Below are 20,788 nucleotides of genomic sequence, written 5' to 3'. Positions count from 1 at the left end.
TACTGAATTTCTAAAGCCAAGAGTACGCGCTATGCTTAAAAAAACAACGACCAAAGCGCATGCACCTGCTTCCTTGCCACAACATCAAATGCTTAAAATGGCAGAAGACCTTATTATGCTGATTAGGGGACGTCAGCCTTCCCCTGTTAAGAGAAAAAGAGACATGCCCTCAGCAGCTTCAACAGACCAAGAGTCCAACTCTGAGGTATCTGATTATGAAGACTTACCCTTATCTGCTTATGAGGATTCAGATGCAGAAGAATCCATTCCCTCGGCTTCTCCTCCAGAGGATTTTTCTTTTGGTGAAACCTTGCATAATTTAAGAGAGCATTTCCACTGGGAATGCCAAGACTATCCTCAGTCCAAAAAGAGACTCAGAGAATTTCTAGATTTGCCACAACATAGGCCTTTAGCAATACCCCCAGTCCTGGATATTGTAGATGATGTCTTTATGGAATCCAGTTTAACTCCTGATACTTTACCCCCCTGCTCCTAGGAAACTGGACAGGTACTACAGAGTACCTGACTCTCACAATTCCTTTTCAAAAATCCTACTGCTGATCCAGAGGTCATCTCCCAGGGATCTAAAGTTAGCAAAGCAACCACAGCTAAAAATCCTACCCCTTCTGACAGGGATTCTAGTGCATTCAGGGCCACTAGAGCCCAAGTCAAATTCATCTGCACATCAACAAAAAAGAGATGCTAGCTGTGCAGCATGCTCTGACAGCTTTTAGATCCCTACTCTCACTAGGACACCTGCTAATAAAAACAGACAACACCACAGTTATGTGGTACATCAACAAGCAAGGGGGAACCCACTCTTATCCACTCTGTAGACTAGCCATGACCCCGTGGAACATGGTCTTTGACATGCAGGTCCATCTGCAAGCACAATTCTTGCCAGGCAAACAAAACTCACTGCCAGATGACTTAAGCAGAAATCTCCTACACCCACACGAGTGGCAACTAGAGGCCAGCACCTTCAACCTTCTGATTCAGAAATGGGGGACCCCAGAGGTGGATCTCTTTGCCTCCCCCTGCAATCACCAGCTCAGCAGATTCTGCACCAGGACACCTCACAGCAGGGCTTGGAAAGTGGATGCCCTATCCTTCCAGTGGGTAAATCTCTCAGTCTATGCCTCCCCCCTTGCCCCTTCTCTCAAGAGTTTTGCTCAAGATAAGACAGGACAGAACAAAGACAATTCTGATTGCCCCGGACAGGTTATGCCAGCACTAGTACCCACTCCTGCGTGGCCTGTCACCGGTGCCACCCTGGCACCTACACCAGAATCCAACCCTGCTGTCTCAGCAGGGGGGACACATCTTGCATCCAGAACTGCAAACTCTAAATCTTGCAGCCTGGCTTATTCCTTGAACTCTTCCACAGTAACCAGCCTAAGCAAGCAGGTGCTGGACGTAATTCTTGAAGTCAGAAGACCCAGTACAGGGAAATCCTATGCTGATAAGTGGAAAAGGTACTGCTCCTGGATTCAATCTAAAGGAGAGGACACAACTCTGCCCTCCCTGCCTCTAATCCTGGATTACATAGCAGATCTGCTCCATATTGGCCTATCCTTCTTCTCCATTAAGATCCATGCCTCTGCCATTTCGGCTCAAGACAACACTGAGCCACCTCTCTTCTCTCACCCTCTTATCAAACAGTTCCTGAGGGGGGCAAACAACTTAAGGACACCCAGGAGAGCACCCACCCCTGCTTGGGACCTTAACTTTGTACTGAAAAAGCTCATGCTATCCCCCTTTGAGCCTGCAGGGTCAGCAGAGTTAAAATTCCTCTCTTGGAAGACAGCCTTGCTTCTGGCCATCACTTCAGCAAGAAGAGTTGTCTGAGCTGCAAGCACTTATCGCTGTGGAACCCTTCATTATCTTCCATGCTGACAGAGTTTCCCTCAGGACTAACCCTTCCTTTATGCCTAAAGTAGTGTCCAGTGTGGCTCTCAGCCAATCTATCCATTTGCCAACTTTCTTCCCTAATCCTCAAAATAAAGGGGAAAGGATCCTGCACTCCTTGGATGTGCACAGACAATTCAGATTCTGTCTTGATAGGACTAAGCCCTTCAGGAAGTCTGACCAGTTACTAGCCAGCTTTGCACCAGGGGCAAAGGGCAAGGCCATTTCAAAGCAAACAATTTCCAAATGGATAGCACACTGCATCCATTTTTGCTACAAGCACCATGGGAAACCAACCCCTCAGGGGGTCAGAACACATTCCACTAGTGCAACTTCCACATCTACAGCTTTCCTCAAGGGAGTCCCTACCAGGGACATCCTGGAAGCTGCTACCTGGAGTTCTGTACACACCTTCACCAAACATTACCACCTGCCTATCTTTTCCAAATCCAGGGCAGGTTTTGCAATAGCAGTCCTGCAAAGCCTACTAGCCAGCCCCAACTCTTCTTGACTGCCTCCACCCTTCTTCAGCTTTGGGAGTCTACCCAAGTGTGATGACTGCAAAAGTGAAACATGAAGAACATAGTACAGTTGTGCACACTTACCATAAATGTAGATGTTTGAGTGTATTTACTGTTGCAGTCCTGGTTTCCCTCCCTCCAGCCCCCTTGTCTCTCTCTCTCCTCTCTATATCCTTTACTCACCCCCTTCTGGGATATTGGTATTGGTAATTACTTTTTACTGGTGGTGTTTTCCCCACCATAACTTAACTCCCTATTTGGGGGGCTCCTGACATTTGGGGCAAGAAAAACTGATGTAATGGCGTCGGCTGCCTGTTTTTATACCCCTGACTACCTGACATCAGTTCTGGAGCGACAGCAAATACTAAGTCTCTGGTATTCGGGCCGACTGAGGGCTACCTGCAAGCAGATAACCCAAGTGTGATGACTGCAACAGTGAATACACTCGAACATCTACATTTATGGTAAGTGTACACAACTGTACTTTTATGGCTGAGACTGACTGACCCCCACTGTTTTTTTAATAATAGGTAAGCGGTTATGGATGAGGCTTGACAGTATCAGTGTCAGTGTGTGTGTGTGTGTGTGTGTGTGTGTGTGTGTGTGTGTGTGTGTGTGTGTGTGTGTATGTGTGCGTGTGTGTGTATGTGTGTCTGCTTGGGTAGTCACCAGTAGAGAGATTGGTTAGAGGATAAGTAAGTTAAATAAGTGTGTGTATGTGTGTTGGTGAATGTGTGAGTGTGTGAGTGTAATTGGGTGGGTTGTGTTCGATGTCTGGTGAGAAAGAATATGTGTGTGTGTGTGGTGGTCTATGAGTGTGAGTGTTTTAGCTGTGGCCCAACAACGAATAGTACAGGAGTGTGTGTGTGCGTGTGTGTGTATGTGTGTCTGCTTGGGTAGTCACCAATAGAGAGATTGGTTAGGGGATAAGTAAGTTAAATAAGTGTGTGTGTGTGTGTGTGTGTGTGTGTGTGTGTGTGTGTGTGTGTTGGTGAATGTGTGAGTGTGTGTATGAGTGTAATTGGATTATGTTCGATGTCTGGAGAGAAAGAATATGTGTGTGTGTGTGTGTGTGTGTGTGTGTGTGTGTGTGTGTGTGTGTGTGTGTGTGTGTGTGTGTGTGTGTGCATGGTGTATGTTTGTGTGTGTGTGTGTGTGTGTGTGTGTGTGTGTGTGTGTGTGTGTGTGTGTGTGTGTGTGTGTGTGTGTGTGTGTGTGTGTGTGTGTGTGTGTGTGTGTGTGTGTGTGTGTGTGTGTGTGTGTGTGTGTGTGTGTGTGTGTGTGTGTGGACATTTGAGGTGGAAGTGATGTGGAGGGTTGGGGCACTAAACACCAGGGAAAACGTTTATCACTTTAGCTCACTGAAAAGGTTAATAAAACCAGAGATTTTGCAGCAAGAATCTGCACATGCAGAAAAATAAAAAAAGGGAAACTCTAATATGGCATTACTGATTGACTGTGTTGATCCACGACTTACGAAGGTCATGTTAAGACTTCTGGTCAATCTGAGGGGAGAACTAGATAACATCAGAGAGTCTGTCAAAAAGTTACTGCAATCAGCTTAACAATTTAATAGAGCAACAAGTGTGCATTTCAATGCATTTTCTGAACACTAAGAAGAATGAAACTCTAATGTCTGACATTATTAACTGACTGTAATCTTTTGTGTGTAGAGACAACATCAGGGATATTCTGCAAACTCAGGTACAGGTAAAACATATAGGTGTGTGTGTGTGTGTGTGTGTGTGTGTGTGTGTGTGTGTGTGTGTGTGTGTGTGTGTGTGTGTGTGTGTGTGTGTGTATGCATGCATGTGTTTGGGTATGTGTATGTATATGGGAGACTTTAACCGAAGGAGTGCCTGTGCTAAAGTGATGTATCATTCATCTCCAGTGATTACCACAAGGGCATCACTAAACAATTCAGAGACATACAAATTAGCTAGTAGTGAAATCTTTGCTGATTTCAGTTAATGGAGTCTATGTTTACCCATCGAATGGTAAAAGCATTGAATGGCGTATGTTGTCCAACATGCCATTCATCAAGCCATTCTGACTAAGATCACATTACGGTAGGGATAAGGAAATTTGCCCTTTCCCCACTGTAGTGTGATCTTGGACTGGGTATATATAATTAAGGGGGGTGTGTGGAGGGGCCAACCCCACACATGATGAGGTTTTGGTGAATGGCATTAACGATGTAATGCAGTTCAATGCTTTTACCATTTGATGGGTAAACATAGATCCCAGTTAATGTACAGTAAGCTGTCAGTTCACCAGAACTAAAGCAACCAGCATTCTCAAGCAACTGGCAAAAAAAAAAATACAGTACAATTTTCATGTGTTGCACTTTTTGTTTTCCCCCTGCAGAAACATACCTTACATTTTTAGAGTTTTAGAGTTTTAAAAAGGAAGATAGGAATACATTCCCTCTCTTCCCAACTTGAGAACAAGTCAAACCAAACAAACTGTATAAGGTACAGTATGTCAAGCCTATTTTTAATAGTAACTCTCAAACAACCACTCGAAACTCTCCTTAGCATGGAGAACATTGATATCTGTGCAGTAACAGAAACCTGGTTCAAGGCGCACTACCAGATTATACCTCATACCATGCTTTTCAGCCCCAAAACTTGGACCGACCCACAGCATCAGAGACTATCCATGTGCAACTAACTGTGGGTAAAACTGCCTTCCAGTTTATAGCCTGCTACAGACCACCCTCCCAAACACAGGAACCCCACTCGGCCTTCCTGAGAATACTGGAAAATATGAAGGTCTCTAACAACCATTATTATGTTTGTGACTTCAACCACCCAAACATAGACTGGGAGCATTACTCAGCTCCAAACACCCTAGCCCAAAGGTTCCTAGAATTTATAAACTCAAATGCTATGGAACAACTTGTTACCACTCCCACAAGAGGGGAAACATACTGGACCTGATCATCACCAACATGGGGACACTATGCTCCAGACCAGAAGTGTATCCCTCACTGGTGAGATCAGACCATAAACTAATCTCACTGGATATTCACATCCCGACACCCCCCCCACCAAAACCACAGTGAAAAAAAAAAAAAAAAATTTCTTCACATGCAAAAAAACGGCGGAAATCCTCAAAGCCCGGGCCTGTGGAAAATATAGATTCTATGAACACCTTCAGGAATGCATGGATCATGCAATCCCAAATAAAACCAAAACCCAATCCTCCAAAGGCAGACATCCTGTCTGGTGGACCCCAGCCATAAACAAACTATACAATAGAAGGAGGAAGTTACTACATGATAGAGCAAAATCCCAAAAGGAAGGCATCTCTGATCAGTATTAGCAAAAGGACACTATGAGACCACAAAGGCTTCTTTAGTTATGTTAGACCTGGGTGGAATTCCCGGTGATATGCTCAGAATTAGTCCAAAATGACAAAAACAGACATTGCCAACATCCAAATATCTATCCCAACAGAGCACTGCCTCCCTGACATCTCAGATGCTCAGGTAAGAGCCACCCTCTCCAAAGCAAAAACACAGCATCAATGGGACCAGATGAAACATAAAACTACTGTTCAACCTTAGCCTTACTACAGGATATGCAACAGTGGTCCCTCTCCACAAAGGTGGTGCCTCAACGGATCCTGGGTCTGCAAAGCTATGGAAAGGATCATCATGGACCTCATAAATAAAGATATTGGGGACCTACAGACACTGGATCCTGGCATTAGATAAGCTCACCAGCTTAAATATAAACCCCTATGTCACTAGATGGGTTGCAAACTGGCTGAAGGACAGAACCCACATGGTTAGAATTGCTGGAGCCATGTCAGACTCCAAACCAGTTACAAGTGGCGCCCCACAAGGCTCAGTTCTGGGACCTCTCTTGTTCGGTATATATTTCTCTGCGGGTACAGGCCAACACGGAAGGACTGTGGCTGACCAAGTTCACAGATGACTGCAAACTGGGCGCCATAATCAACTCTCCAGCTGACACAAGCATCCTCCAAAAGGGCCTCATAGAAACAGACAACTGGTGCAAAAGTGTATAGTCATCCCCTTTGGCAAAAACAAATTACCACATAGGTGGTAATCCATTAAGTACAGAAGAAGTCATTAGGGACCTGGGGACCCAAGTTGATAGCAATCTCTCATTTGACAACCACGTACAAAGTGGTTAGAAAAACATTTTATATAGCCCACCTAATCATGAAGGGATTCACATCTAGATCAGGGAGGTCACCTCTTTACTCATCCCTCATCTGGCCCATAATTGAGTACAATGCCCCTTTTGGGATGTACCTTACCAGACACCTGCAGCAACTGGAAAGACCCCAACAGTACCTCACCAAGAGGATCAAAGGGCTCAAACAGATGCCATATGCTGCCCGGTTAAAGAAACTCCAGCTCTACTCAGTGGCATACCGCTGCTCAGAGGCGATCTGTGCCTGACATATAAAGCCATGTCTTAATGGACATGCTGCACCTCAGAAAAAGACTTGAACCTCAGCACTGAAATAAATAGGACATGCTGGAGGGACAGATTCATAACCCAGAGGCTCCTTTCACTCTGGAATAAAATCCCAGTCCAGGTTAAGCAGAGTCCCACATTGACTCTCTTCAAGAGGAATCTTGATGAGTGGATGGGAGATCATAGGTTTACCCCGGCTATCACTTCTGTGTCACTGTTAGACAGAGGCACAGTATACTAACCTCAAAAGGGGCATAGCAAAATTAATTTAAAATGGGTGGCGAAAGCCAAACACACTCTGGCTAGGCTTATAAATGCCCCTAGGGCAGATAGCCTAGTATGAACCTATGAACCTATGAACCTATGAACCAGAAACTACAGTTATCTGGCATCTACCAAACCCCATGGGTGCCGGTTAACTGAGAGTTTACTCTGTCTCCAAAGAGTTTATTTCTGTAGTCTTGAAAAAATGCACTTTTTGTCACAGCCTTAGTGCTCATTGCCAGGTCTTTTTCTGAATTCTGGCTTTGGTTAGACATTTATTTAAAGCTTCTATTAAAATCAGTTAGTCCCATACTTGACCAAAAATATGTTTCCAGTTCCCAATTTTCCTCTCCATATTTCTCCAGAAGGAATTGTTCACTTCCTGGAATGTCTTTTTCAGCTTTCTTGGAGTATAGTTGTAGCAATGCAAATATTCCCATGCAAAAGTCTTAAATGTCCTGGATTTTGTGGCACATTTTGGAGACAGTTATGCCTCATAATGTTGTTCCCAGTTTTGTGTCTGCAGTTAGTCTCGTTTTCCAGTTTGATCTCATTCTTTCATGATGAACTTTGTTCTTCTCTTTTTCAGTTTTATATACTTTAATATACTTTGAAGTTCAGGTTGGTGTGTTCTTGATTGCAGCAAGAATTTTGCCAAATTCGAGATTACTTTAACTTTCTTTCTCTCCTGCTTCCTTTATCTGCCTTACCTTTGCCTGAAGAGCCTGATATATTAGTTTACTTCTTTGACATATGTCAAACTTCTGTTTTGCTTCTTCCCATCCAAGTAACTCTTCTATATACCCTAACCGTTCACAGTACCTTGGTTCTCTGACATTCATCATCCACTCCTTCCCTGCTTCTCACAGCTTAACTGTTTTTAGCCCTGTGACTATTAATAACATTTCCTTTATCCACAGTAGTAATTCTTTTTAACATCTTTTTTACTGTGTATAAATGTGTATTGCTGTTTTGTCTTCCTCTGTTTCATCATAATGGGTCCATATAGTCAACCTTATAGTTGGCTTTGGAATTCCCTTTTTAAATAACATTTCTTTCCATTTTGCTTCATTTTTTGAATGCTGTAAGTCTCAGCTGAGTTGCCTTATAATACTGTAAATATGGTAAATCTCCAACTCTTCTCTCTCATCTGGCATTGTTAACTTGTCCTAGTTCATCCTTGCGTGCTTTTCATCCCATGTAAATTCCTGATTTTTTTCATTATCAGTAACTCTTTTTCTTCAGGTGGGTACAGAAAAAATTGTCCTGGTTCAATAATGAACAAGACTATGAACATTTCTACAGCTTGTACTTAATAATCCAAAGCCAATACCGTTAGTCTCCAAGGTTTTCATTTATTTTGCATTTCATTTTATCTCATCCTAAGTTTCCCTGACACCATTCGATACTTGACTTGTTTGCCAAACTACCAGTTGCTGTAATTTAATCTGCCCCACAGATAAGGATAATTCTGTATGAATGTATGTTTTAGCCAGTAACCGAGGGATAGGGCCATAGATTTCCCTTCACTGATATTATATCGACACAGGTAGTGCCTTCTCTGGATTTGTCAGACAAAAATAGAGTACTATGTAGGATTAAGTAGCTTTTCTGTATACATTTAGACTTTCTTTGGCTTGTAAGAGTGCACATCATACCTCTCAACCTCATAGAACAAAATGCATTAGCATGAATTTTCAAATGGCTGTCATTATTTTCTAACATCAGTCTTTAATGATTTGTCACGAAGTTGGCAGAAAACCACAATTTTATGAAAAATGGACCAAAAATATGAGGCAAAAATCTGGACATTCTGAGAAAATCTGTACAGTTGAGAGGTATGGTGCTGTTCAAGGCAGACCATTTCCCCCCCATTGAGACTGACAAAGCATCGAAAAGGTTAGTGTTGATGCTGCCTTGCAGTGCTTGGTTCTCCAGTTCATTTCATCGTTGGTGAGTCTTTCTGTGCGGAGTCAGGATGCCCTGTGTGTATCCTCATGGGTGTTTACCAGGTGCTTTGGTTTTCTGCAATGTCTTAAAGATGTCATCTATGTGAAATGATGATCTTTGATGTTCTGCAGTATTAGTGAATGAGTGAATGTTTCACTGCTCCCCTGCTCACTTACCACTAGGAAAGTCTCTAGCTCACCACAGCCCTGAAGTAAGTAAATGAATGAACAAATGAATGAATGAATCAGCTTTCTCACTAGGTTGCGATGCTCACAAAAAAAAAAAAAAAACTGTTGAGGTCAGCGTTTTGTTTGTAATATAGGTATACAAGATCTGTGAATGCAGAGTAAAACAGAAGAAGGAAGTCATTCCATAAGGTTATACCACAGCATTCATTTCTGCATAACATGAAGTTCAGTTGTTCTAAAACTAGTGCAGAGGATAGCACATATACAGTTTACTTACACAGGAAGTAGTGGTGCTGAAGAACAATAAAGGATACACACCGTCTGCTGCTTTCATCATGTCTGGCACTGTCAGTGTGTGCTAAATTTTTATGCGTGTATTTTTATTGGCAACTACTCGGGCTGTAACTACAAATGGTTGAGTGATCAGTGCACTACCCTGATAAATAAATGTAAAATAAAAAATGAAATAAATAAGTACAAATCTATGTTTTTGACACAGCAGTCTGATATTTTGAATAATGAGTTGGCTTGTTATGTGGAAGGGAATACAAAAGTCTTGAAAATTATGAAAATTTAACTTGGTTCCAAGCTATGCTTCATTGGTTGTTTCCTGCAACAATTTAAAGTTTAATTTCTATTTAATATGTGATATTTTGTTGTTACCCAAAAAGTCATAAGTATAGTACCGTATTTTCATGTGGTTGATGTGCTGGTGTGCAAAATATTGAAAGCACAGTATAATTTTTTTTTTAATCCTGTTGCTGTATTAGTAGTTTGGACATTGTTTTAACAACTGCAGTAGTGCTTTTCATGTTGCCACATAACTTGGAAAAGGGGGAAAGATGAGTTTCTTTTCTAGCATTTTCCCTTTTCTCTAATTTTGTGTGACATCGCTGAAAGTGCATTTAGAGATTGGGGGTGTGAGGGCAGAGATCCATATTAGAGGGAGCAGCTTCTACATGAACAATGCATTTACTTATTGGCATTTTCTTACTGAGAAACTCCGACTGAGGAGTGTCCTTTTTCAGTGGAGGTCTGAGGAAAAAAGCTCCATTATATAGACATCATAGACATCATTCGCATTGTTTCATTATTCACAATCAGTTTCATTCATGAGCAACATTTCCATTATTTAGACATCCGTGACATCAGTTACATCATCTACAAGCTGTGTCGATTCAAAATAACAGTAAATGGGTGGTATGTGAATACATTTTTTTTAATACAGGGAGGTATATGCAGTGCAATATCATAAGTATGCATAGATTGTTCAGATTTTTATGTAAAAATATTTGTTACAATAAAGACTTATTCAAAGTCTAGGACATAGGAGGGTAACATAAAGAATTACAGCAGCCCAAAGAAAGGAAGGCAGGGAGGAGGTACACTGAAGATAAAAAAAAATGAGATGATAAAGGAGGATATAGTTGTGATAACAGTACGTTACATTTTGTGCAGCAGAGAGTTGCGGTATGAATTCATATAGCTGTATTAGTACCAGTTTAACAAGGGGTGGTACAGGTGCAGAACCATTTATCTGTCAGGTGTTGCTTCATTTGGCTTTTAAAGTTTTTCAGGTTGCAGACTGTTCTTAAGTGGAGAGGGATGGTATTCCAGTTATTAGCAATGCAGTATGAATAGAGTGAATATTCTGCATTGTTAGGTTTAATTATGGAGAGTAATGATTTGTTAATGGAGACAGAGGTATCTCAGTAGTGTAAGGTTGAATGACAGAGTGAAGAGATGGAATTTTACAGGATTCTGCATTAGTTTGAAGGTTGTAATTACTTGTGAGTACAATAGCGAATTATTTAGTTCAAGCCAGTTTAGTTGTTTTAGAGAGAGGCAGTGATATGATCTATATTATTGACTGGTTGCGAATTTGGCTACTTTATTGCAGCATTGTTCCTGTTTGGCTGATACAGAGGAGTTGAGATCGGTTAGGATAGGAGAGACATACAATAGGGTGGAAGTAAAAAAGAAATGTCTATATTATGTCAAGCAGATTTAGTTTTACTCTATGGAGGCAGCCTGGGTTTTGGTGTGTCTTCATTATGACTTGCTGAAGGTGGAGATCAAATTTCAGGTTGTCATCTGTAATCAGACCGAGTAGTTTGGTGTGGGATACCAATTCTGTATTGGTCTTGGTAGATGACAGTATATCAAAGGTAGTTTTTTAGAAGGAGAGAGAGAGTTTGGGGTGAAGAGTAGTAGTTTAGTTTTTTTTATTTGTTTTTTTTCCTTGATTCAGGAGGAGAGAACTGTTTTTGTTTTCCTATTTATCATATTTTACTGTGCTATAATTATGTCATGTATGTATTTCAGTCATGATGTTTTGCAGCTCGACTAAGAGAGAGACATTATTTCATCATAGCCATGTAGATTATATTTACTGGAATGTTAGACATAAATGTGTTACAAAATGGTAGTTCATCTGTCAGTATGGCTGCCCACTAAGCTGCACCCAACAAGTCTTATGTAAAAAAAAATGTAGTGTAGTTAGTATGTTCTGTATTATGCAAACAAGTGCTACCCATTTGCTGCAAAAAAAAAAAAAAAAACACGTTCCTGATATATAGAAATGGGTGTGTACATTGAAAAGTACTATTTATTAGTCTGATTTTTTGCTTGCCGCGGTGGTGCAGCGGTTAGCGTTGTCGCCTCACAGCAAGAGGTTCTCTGGTTCAATTCTCGGCTGGAGCACCTTCTGTGTAGAGTCGAGTGACGCTTAAAGACATGCAGGTAGGTGCGTGCGTGAATGGGTGTGCCTTCTTTGAAGGTTGGGTCTCAGACTGGCACCTCGGCACCGTAAAAATCTACTGCAAAGCATTAGCGGACTGGAGTTCTGCTGTGGCGACACCTAACCGGGAAAAGCTAAAAGACATTAGTTTAGTTAGTCTGATTTTCTGCACTCTTATATAAACATATAAATATAAACTGCATCTTAAGACAAATGTGTTTCAAACATCAAGAAATGTTGCCTGTTTCATTCGAGCCCATCATTAGTTATTTAGAAGCAGTAATGATGTAGATGATGAGGTGGGGGTGTTAAAGCTACAAACCCTGGTACCACCATAGTTGATGGAGAAGAATCTCAGTCGCATGTCTAGGCAGGGGGAAAGATATAAAGGGAGTTGTATGTATGCCATCTTATGCAAACCTTGAATTCCTGTAGTATGGTAGACACCACTAAGATTTCACATATATGATAACTCCCCTTTTTATACTGTGGCATGAATTGCCACCTTCCCTTAGACAGCATACAGAGGGACATGAGTACATACAGCAGGTACGCTGGCTACCCACCCAACGTGCTCACATGATGCAAATGTTACAGTTGTAAGTGTGAGAATGGACTAAAAGGGGAGGTACGTACTTGTATCCTGTTCTGTAAAACAATCATGACCAGTAATGTGGCAGGACAGTGATGAAGTTACTGAGGACCATGCAATAACAAACTGTAAAGATACAGTGGTGTTACATTACATATAGTTCACATGAGGAGCCAATAAACCTATCTATTCTACCAGATAAATTTTCACTTTATTCAAGAGTAGTTCTATTGCTATTTTTTATAGGTAGTACAAATATAAAATATTGATTTAAAAACAATAAACAATATTTTGTTCCTGATCATTACTTTTTATTGTTTTTAATCAAAGTTTTTTTACATATTTTACTAGCTATGGAAAATTAATAGTATCCAGCTAATCTTGAATAAAGTGAAAAGTTTATCTGGATGAAAACAACTGTGTGGTCTACTTTGCCAGTATGTAATGGTGCGAGGATTTCTTTTAACCATTTACTGCTTCTAAATGTTTAAATATGTTCATTTACTAATATCTGCTTGTGTGCATTTTTTGCTGTACAAATCTAGTTCATCATTCAAAGAAATGTGTTTTAGTTGCTGCTCAGAGATATTCTGACTAGGCCTAAAATAGTGTTTTTGTTGTTTGTTATAAAATGTCAATGTTCTTTATCCATATAATTGTTGATTGTATGTTGATTGATTAGTAGAAATGGCATAATGCACATTAACATTGCTCAGTTTACAGGTTGTAATGTGCATTTCTTTATTTTGGCAGAGCCGAAAGACGACGTGGCCTATAAGTTTATTATTCCTTGGATTGGTATGTACCGTCATATTCTAATGTGGTTTTACTATGTGTTATTAAGCACTGACATTTAAAACACAAGCACATAACTTGCTTTATGAGGACAAGTGCTTTCAGGAATACTGTTCTTCAATTAGTATTTTGTGGAGATAATCTTTGAGAGAGAGCTTTAGAATTGCTCGATAACAAACTGCTGACAATTTTATGATCGACATATAGAACTGTGATTACAAAAGAACAATATCACGGGAATGCAAACAGCATTCATTGCCAATTGAAAAATAAGTAACCCCCCACTGTTTGTATATGCTAACTCTGAGGCCATGCATCTTGGGGAAACCCGAAAAACTGCAACCTTACTCTACCAGGACAAAACCCATAGCTGCACACTAGTGATCACACATGGGATTATCAGTCACTAGTACCTCACAAACAAACCTGGTTACACTAAGGAATATGTGCTCCTTGAAGAAACTGTTTAGGGTATATTTGTCAGCCTAAGTCATTCAGTAGGTTGCAGAAGTAATAGCATATGTACTTTTAAGGTATTTATTCTACTGTATAGCATTTATTGAGAGCAGTAACCACTTTTGCGACTGCAGCTGAGTGTGAAAAGCACTTTCTAGTTGATCACCACAGGTAAAATTCCACTTTCCTCAGGGTGCAGCAACCTTGGAGTTGATCAGCCCCTTCTTGAGGGTATTGGGGGGGGGGGCTTTGCACAACACAAGCATGCAGGGTTCTATTACTCTTTGAATTAATTTTTTGAATCTTGGTCGAATTTTAATTGGTATTCCAATCATGCAGTGGAGCTGTCTGTTCTGATCAGCTGCTTCATACACAGTCATCGTGGCAATCATTGCAGAATTTAATAATCTGCTTGTTGACTAAATATAAAACAAAATATGTTAGAATACATCCTGCCTGCAAATCTAAAGGAAATGGTGTCAGTGAATAATGTTCTATGCTAGCAGCCATGTATACATATTCTGATTTATTGAATGGTCTGACAGTGAAGTTATACAAGTGTGTGTTAATACACACATGGTTGAAACAAAATTGTTGATGGTGTTGCTGTATGAGGAAAATCTATCCTCCACTGAGATTGGTGGTAACTTTCTCCCATAAAAAATAAAAATTAAAATGGAAGTATGTTGAACGCCTTTATTTCTTTATTTGCTGATTTATTTATTTTGAATGGGCATTTGCTTAACCATCCTACATCCATTTTGTGTATATTATGTTGCCTGTGCTAAAGCATTATTGTATTATGTAATTTATATATTCCATATACATCACTTAAACTCTTAGTGCAAGAAATCTGGAAAAAGCTTGAAGTAATCAGGGAACAAAGGTCCAAAAATAGGGACAGTTTTTAATATTACTCTTAGAAACTTAGAAATTTGCTAGAATTGCATGATTTGTACTAGCATGCAATTTCTGAAAGCTGTGAAGTCTGAAAGTCAAATGTATGTCCTTATTTAGTGACTTCACTCATCGGTGATTCATCAGAAAACCACAAATTGTATGAGGAACAGACCAAAAATATGTGGCAAAAATCTGGACATTCTGTGACAATCTGGACAGTGAGAGGTATGCTTTCATATTATGCATGTTTTATACAGAGTAAATGTGTTTCTGGATGTCTTTAAAGACTGAATCACTGTGTTTAATAAAGCACATTTGTAAGCAGTGTTTTTATGCTTTCATTGTGCATGGGCCAACTATCCATTCAGTTCTAGGCCTATTCACTATTACCCATGCCATCAGTAAGTCCTCTGTGAATTCCGTGATTGAGTAGGTACTATAACAATAAGTGAGAAGGTCACTGAAAAACCAATCAGTAAAAACAAAATGAAAACTCCAGCAAAGCTAGAACTTCTACCGAGTGACCTCCCAAACCTGTTGTATCAGAGGCATATGGGATATATGCAAATGACCCATATGAACATCAGGTGTTTCAGCTAATTGGCGATTCTGAATGCCCATGACTTGTTTCATCGTTTTAATAGACAATTTCAGGCCAATAAAGCCAAACCCCACTAGCTGTGGATATGCATATTTCGGCCTTGTTATGACCTCGTCAGCACAGCACAAGCAGAGTGTTTGACTAAGCGTAAGAAACACAGGGCTGTTGAAACACCTGATGTTGATAGGGGTCATTTGCATATATCCCATGTGCCTCTGATACAAGAGGTTTGGGAGGTCACTCAGTGGAAGTTCTAGCTTTGCTGGAGTTTTCATTTTGTTTTTACTGAGTGATTGAGTGGGAAGGAAGCAGGAGACTGCAGGCCATCAGTCACAGCCTGAGAACAGTGGGGTTGATTTTCAGCTGCATCCCTTTGAGAAGGAGCACTGCATGCTATAGTGCTGAGTTTCCAGTCCTGTCTGCTTCCATGCGAGCAGGAGATAATCCATGTAATGCATTCACAAGAGTGCCCACTGTGCTGTGGATGGGGGCATAGCTCCTTCTTCAACAGGCTTTGCTGGGGCAGTCAGAACCCCATGCTGTAATTGTGATGCCCACTGCTTTCCCCCACAACTGAGAAGCAAGCTTCAAACTTTTCAGTTCTGCTCCTCCACGCTGATGCTGCCAGCATCGGGTTTGTATTTACAAGTTGATCTCAACTTACTGGCATTGGTCATGAAAGCTGTTTCCCCTCCTTCAACACCAGTTCCCACCAATTTGTTGATAACACACTGAGGCTAAATGTAGGAGATGTCATATGTTTACATTTTCGTTTATTTTGTATTTGTATGGCTGAATGTTAATACCGAAATAACACAGTACAGTAGTAGTATGCCTCTTTCAGGTTTGAGGGTCCAGTGTTTCCCTGGCATGTGACAAAGAAAGCAGTAATGAAAGTTTACTAGATGTCCATCTAGGAATATTGAGACCATGTTTCTTTACTCCTCTGTTAATCATACATCTGACAAGTTAGCTGGTTCTTCACTTTTGTGTTTTGCTATTGAGCAAGGGATTTTAGCACAAACAAAGAATGACATGGCCTTTCCTGGATGCAGAGAAAATAGCTGACTGGGAGCTGTAAGACAGCTGTGTGTGCATGGGCAACATTCACACTGTCAAATGCTCATTCTGTTGAAAGAATGAATGCTTGGGAAATCCGATAGAGCGTTCTATTCAATATTAGACATGCGAAAACAGAAGATTGAGTGCATGCAAGTAATGTAAGTGTGAGTTTCGATACTAATGCTGAAACTTTTAGATATACTACAAATTTCAGTATTAGGGCCTGGGAGTGTTGTGTGTTGTGTGTCTGTCCCAGGCCCCGTTGCACCACCTTACTAATACCTGCTAACCCAAAGCTTTCTCCTACCCCTAACCTAAGTTTGCACTTTACCTTTGAAAAACTGTTTCTGCAGCAGTGTTACTATTCTGCCAAAATGTCTAAATATCTGGTGGGGTTGTGGTATTCAGACTGCAAAAAGAGAAGTACATTTGTAAGTAAACTTACCATAACAGTAGATGATTGAATGATCACTGCTGCTGCAGAATTAGCTATATGGGTTATATCCTGACACGGATATAAGAACTGTCCAGCTTCCAAAGCTTCAGGGCATCCTGTATGCGTTCACACCATTACGGAGCTCGAACAGAGTTCTGTTTAAACATCTGTGTGCCAGCATTTTGTTGAGATTGTGTATTTTGTTTCCTGCCAAAGCTGGATGAGGGATTAGAGAATCCCACAGATAATTTGGAAAAGGAGGGCTATAAAAATCTTTTAGAAATTCCCTGAATCCACTTACTTATATCATCTCACTTTTTGAAAGAAAGAATGCTTGGGAAATCCGATAGAGCGTTCTGTTCAATATTAGACATGAGAAAACAGAAGATTGAGTGCATGCAAGTAAGCAGAGGGATGAAAAACTAAATCTCTATCCATAGGGGTATTTAAAATCTCCATTTTTCACATAATCTGGGTGGTTCTGAGAAAGCAGACAGGCAAACCTCCACAAGTATCAACAGAAACATGCACAAACGTTAAATAATGAGATGTGACCTGTGAAATGGAAGAAGGTAAGTCATTTAAAGAATTTTCCTGCAGACAAAACTGTCCTCATACTTTAGTCAGAATAAACTTTAAAATGTGAGCCTGACAATTCAAAGTTGTGAAAATCAAAGTTGCAGAAGCATAGAAATTTTTTTCTTATATTTATCAATTATTTTCCCATCCTTGCCAGAATATGTGTGATTGGAATAAACTAAATGTTTTGCAGCAGTAAGAGCAACTTAAACTATAGCTGGTGTGTCAGGTTTGGGATGAGAGTATAAAAACTTAAAAGACTGAGGAACTTTATACAATCTACCTGCCTTTTCAGGGGCAGCAGCCGACTGTCAGGAAAATTGCAGGCAGTGACAAACACATTCTCCAAAGCTGACAGCAGTGGAGGAATGGGTGAAGGTTCTGGAAATTCCATCTGCAACAGCTTATAGAATTTTCTGAGGGACTGAGAAACCTCACTGTTTTCTCATTGAAAACATTGGCACATTCTGGAAATAATCTCGAAGAAAGAGCGATCCCCATTGAGAGAATCAAACGCTGTGCTCTCTTCTGAGTCTGAATTAGGAATCTGAGGAGAAAAGCCTGCATCTGTCCTTTCCTCTTCCTGTTCAGATTCAGATACTTAAATCTCTTCAGGGAAAGAGGTATCCTCCTTAATTTTGCCAGAAACCATATTATAAGAAGGGTCAATATCCTGAATTGAACTCTTAGACAAATCTAGTAAACTACTCCTATCGAGGGAAATTTGGGGTGTAGATACATGTTTAGTTTTCTGATTCTTTTTGAAAGGAAAAATGGGTCTGGCAGTATTATTGATGGCAGCAGCAGCTGCATCCCCAGGTACGGGCACAACATTCTGATTAATCAGGGGAGACTTTGCTATTCCCACTCCCAAGACCAGCAAGAGTGACTTTCCCTTGCCCCCGAGGGGATCTCAGCAGTTGCAGATGATGTGGCAAACCCCTGGTCCATAGTGGCTCTAGGTGCTACATTTGAGGGATCCAGGTAAAAGATAGGTGGTTTGAGGAATCAGCTTTTGCCACAGCAATGTCCCCCTCCTGCAGCTGAGACAAATTGCATTCCTGTTGTGTTGACAAGACAGTTTGCATAACTTTTTATTTTTGTGGCTGGAAGATGGACTGACCACAGGACTGGTAATTTGTTCCATGGTCAAGCAGAAAATTGGCCTGTTTCCTGGGAAAAACAAGCAGAAAAAGCCAGTACATTTTTGAATTGCTAAACAACACTTTTTTTCTCAAGAAACACAGTAAAAATTACTTTAATACATTTTGTCAATCCCCAAAAGTAGAATAAACACGTCAACAGAAAAATATGTTTTTTCTTTCTGTTACCTTTTAAGGTCTCTGCGGTGGTGTTGCTGCGGTAGCGTTGTCGCCTCACAGTAAGACGTTGTCTTGTTCAATTCTCAGCTAGAGTGTCTTCTGTGTGGAGACATGAGTGAATGGGCGTACCTTCGTTGAAGGTTGTGCGTCAGGGCTGGCAACTCGGCATGTAAAAATCTACTGCCAACCATTAGCGGACTGGAGTTCCGCTGTGGCGACCCCTAACCAGAAAAAGCCGAAAGACACAACAACAACAACAACTTTCTGTTACCTTTTAAGTAAATTAGAGTAACAGTCTGTTAAAACTCAAACTCCTGGATTAAAAAATAACAGCCCTCATCAGGCAAGTATATTTAAACAATCATTTTTTTTTTAATGTGGAAGTTTTTTTCCCAAAGGGAACATATCTGCCCAGCAAAAGAGTGGCACAAGCCGATTGTCAATCCTTGAATGCCCACAGAGGTGTGCTGTTGTCAAAGACAGGAATACTCTGAAAGGATTGATGATTGAACCTGTGATTTTTAGGTAACTTGGTTTGAGCTGCATAATAGCTTGTGTGTGTGGAAAGTGCCCTGAAGAGTTGGAAGCTGTCCAGCTGTTATATTCTTGGCAGGATATAACCTATATAGGGCCAAACCTTACCTTACTCAAAATGCCAGACTAGCCACAGCCAGATCCCACCTCCTATATACTCTTATTTACTGTTCTCAACTTTTCTCTATTCTGTGCAAGTCTGATTTACATCTACTTGATTCCTGCTATAACAAAATAGCAAAAGTTACTGCTAATATACCCAACAGGACCCGTCATTACCTTGCTCTACAAAAATTACACTGGCTTGCATTTTCAATCTGTTATTACTCAATCAGCTCACCACTCCACGCTGTATTATACACATACCTGAAAACTGTCCTACACTCTCCAACCTAGTGCAACTAAATACCAACCCCAGCACCCTTATATCATCCAATAAACTAATACTCAAGATTACAAAGTCCCATAATTACTGTAGTAACTCTCTCTTCTCCTTCAAAATAGCCAAACAGTGGAACCTTTTACCCAGGAATATCTTAAAAAACGCAGATTGTCATAACTTAAAAAAATTCCTAAAGGAATACCTTACTCAATAATGGTTATGCCCCCGTAATACTCATGGCTAGTTTCTCATGCCTTCGATCAAATGTTTTCTATTCTGCTATCTTCTTGCCTTACTTCTTCCAAATGAAAATACCACAATGGTTTTTAGTTATATATCTAATGAATGGTTTTTAGTTATATATCTAATGAGTTTCATATTACTGTCTGTAATAAGGTTAAGAAATGTAATGTTTTCTGTTTTACATTCCGCTTTTTGTAAATTGCGATTGTTGGCAATTGTCAAACTTTTTGTATATTGTTTGTAAATCTTTTAAAAATGTTTGTAATCTTTTTGTACTATTGTTATGGAAGTCATCTCCCTGGGTCTCTGCTGAAAACAGGCTACTTGCCCAGCTGGACTCTGTCCAGTTAACAAATGTAAAATAAACAAAACCAAAAAAAAAAAAATATATATATATATATATCTATATCTATACACATATAAATACTTGCAGTATATATACATACGTGTGTAAATATATATACATATGTATGTATATATATATATATATATATATATATATATATATATATATATATGTATATATATATGGTTCCCCATTAGAAGACCGAAGACGCATTCTTTCAAATGCTTCTTGGTCGAACTCAAAAGCCTGAAATGGCAAAATATTGCAGCGGCTTTTAAGCAAATTCTTTCCCTGGGAAAGAATTCGCTTGGCTGCTTCATTACTTTGTCATTTTCTGCACTGTAGTGTGGTCTCGGAGTTGGTATATTTAAGTAGGGGGGGTGTGGGGGGAACAGCTCCCCCACATCGGGGGGTGTGGAGGGCGACACCCCCCCACTTAATATAATGTTTAAAGTATTTTATTATTTTTTTTGTTGGAACAGCGATTTTTTTCCCTAGGAAAAAAATCACTG

General features: G+C 40.2%; 1 protein-coding gene across 1 annotated transcript in view; it reads left to right on the top strand.

Annotated features, from left to right (window-relative positions):
- LOC122814242 (cytochrome P450 4A4-like) overlaps nucleotides 1-20,788 on the top strand; it is a 445,176-nt gene that overhangs the window by 337,047 nt on the left and 87,341 nt on the right. The window contains exon 3 of the mRNA XM_044086841.1: nucleotides 13,374-13,418. Within this exon, the coding sequence (XP_043942776.1) occupies nucleotides 13,374-13,418 (45 nt within the window). The remainder of the gene's footprint in view (nucleotides 1-13,373; nucleotides 13,419-20,788) is intronic.

The sequence above is a fragment of the Protopterus annectens genome, chromosome 10.part0, assembly GCF_019279795.1.
Source record: "Protopterus annectens isolate FY-2018-M chromosome 10.part0, PAN1.0, whole genome shotgun sequence".
Classification (NCBI taxonomy): Eukaryota; Metazoa; Chordata; order Ceratodontiformes; family Protopteridae; genus Protopterus; species Protopterus annectens.
Note: the sequence above shows the minus strand (reverse complement) of the source record. Positions and strands in the feature narration are given on the sequence as shown.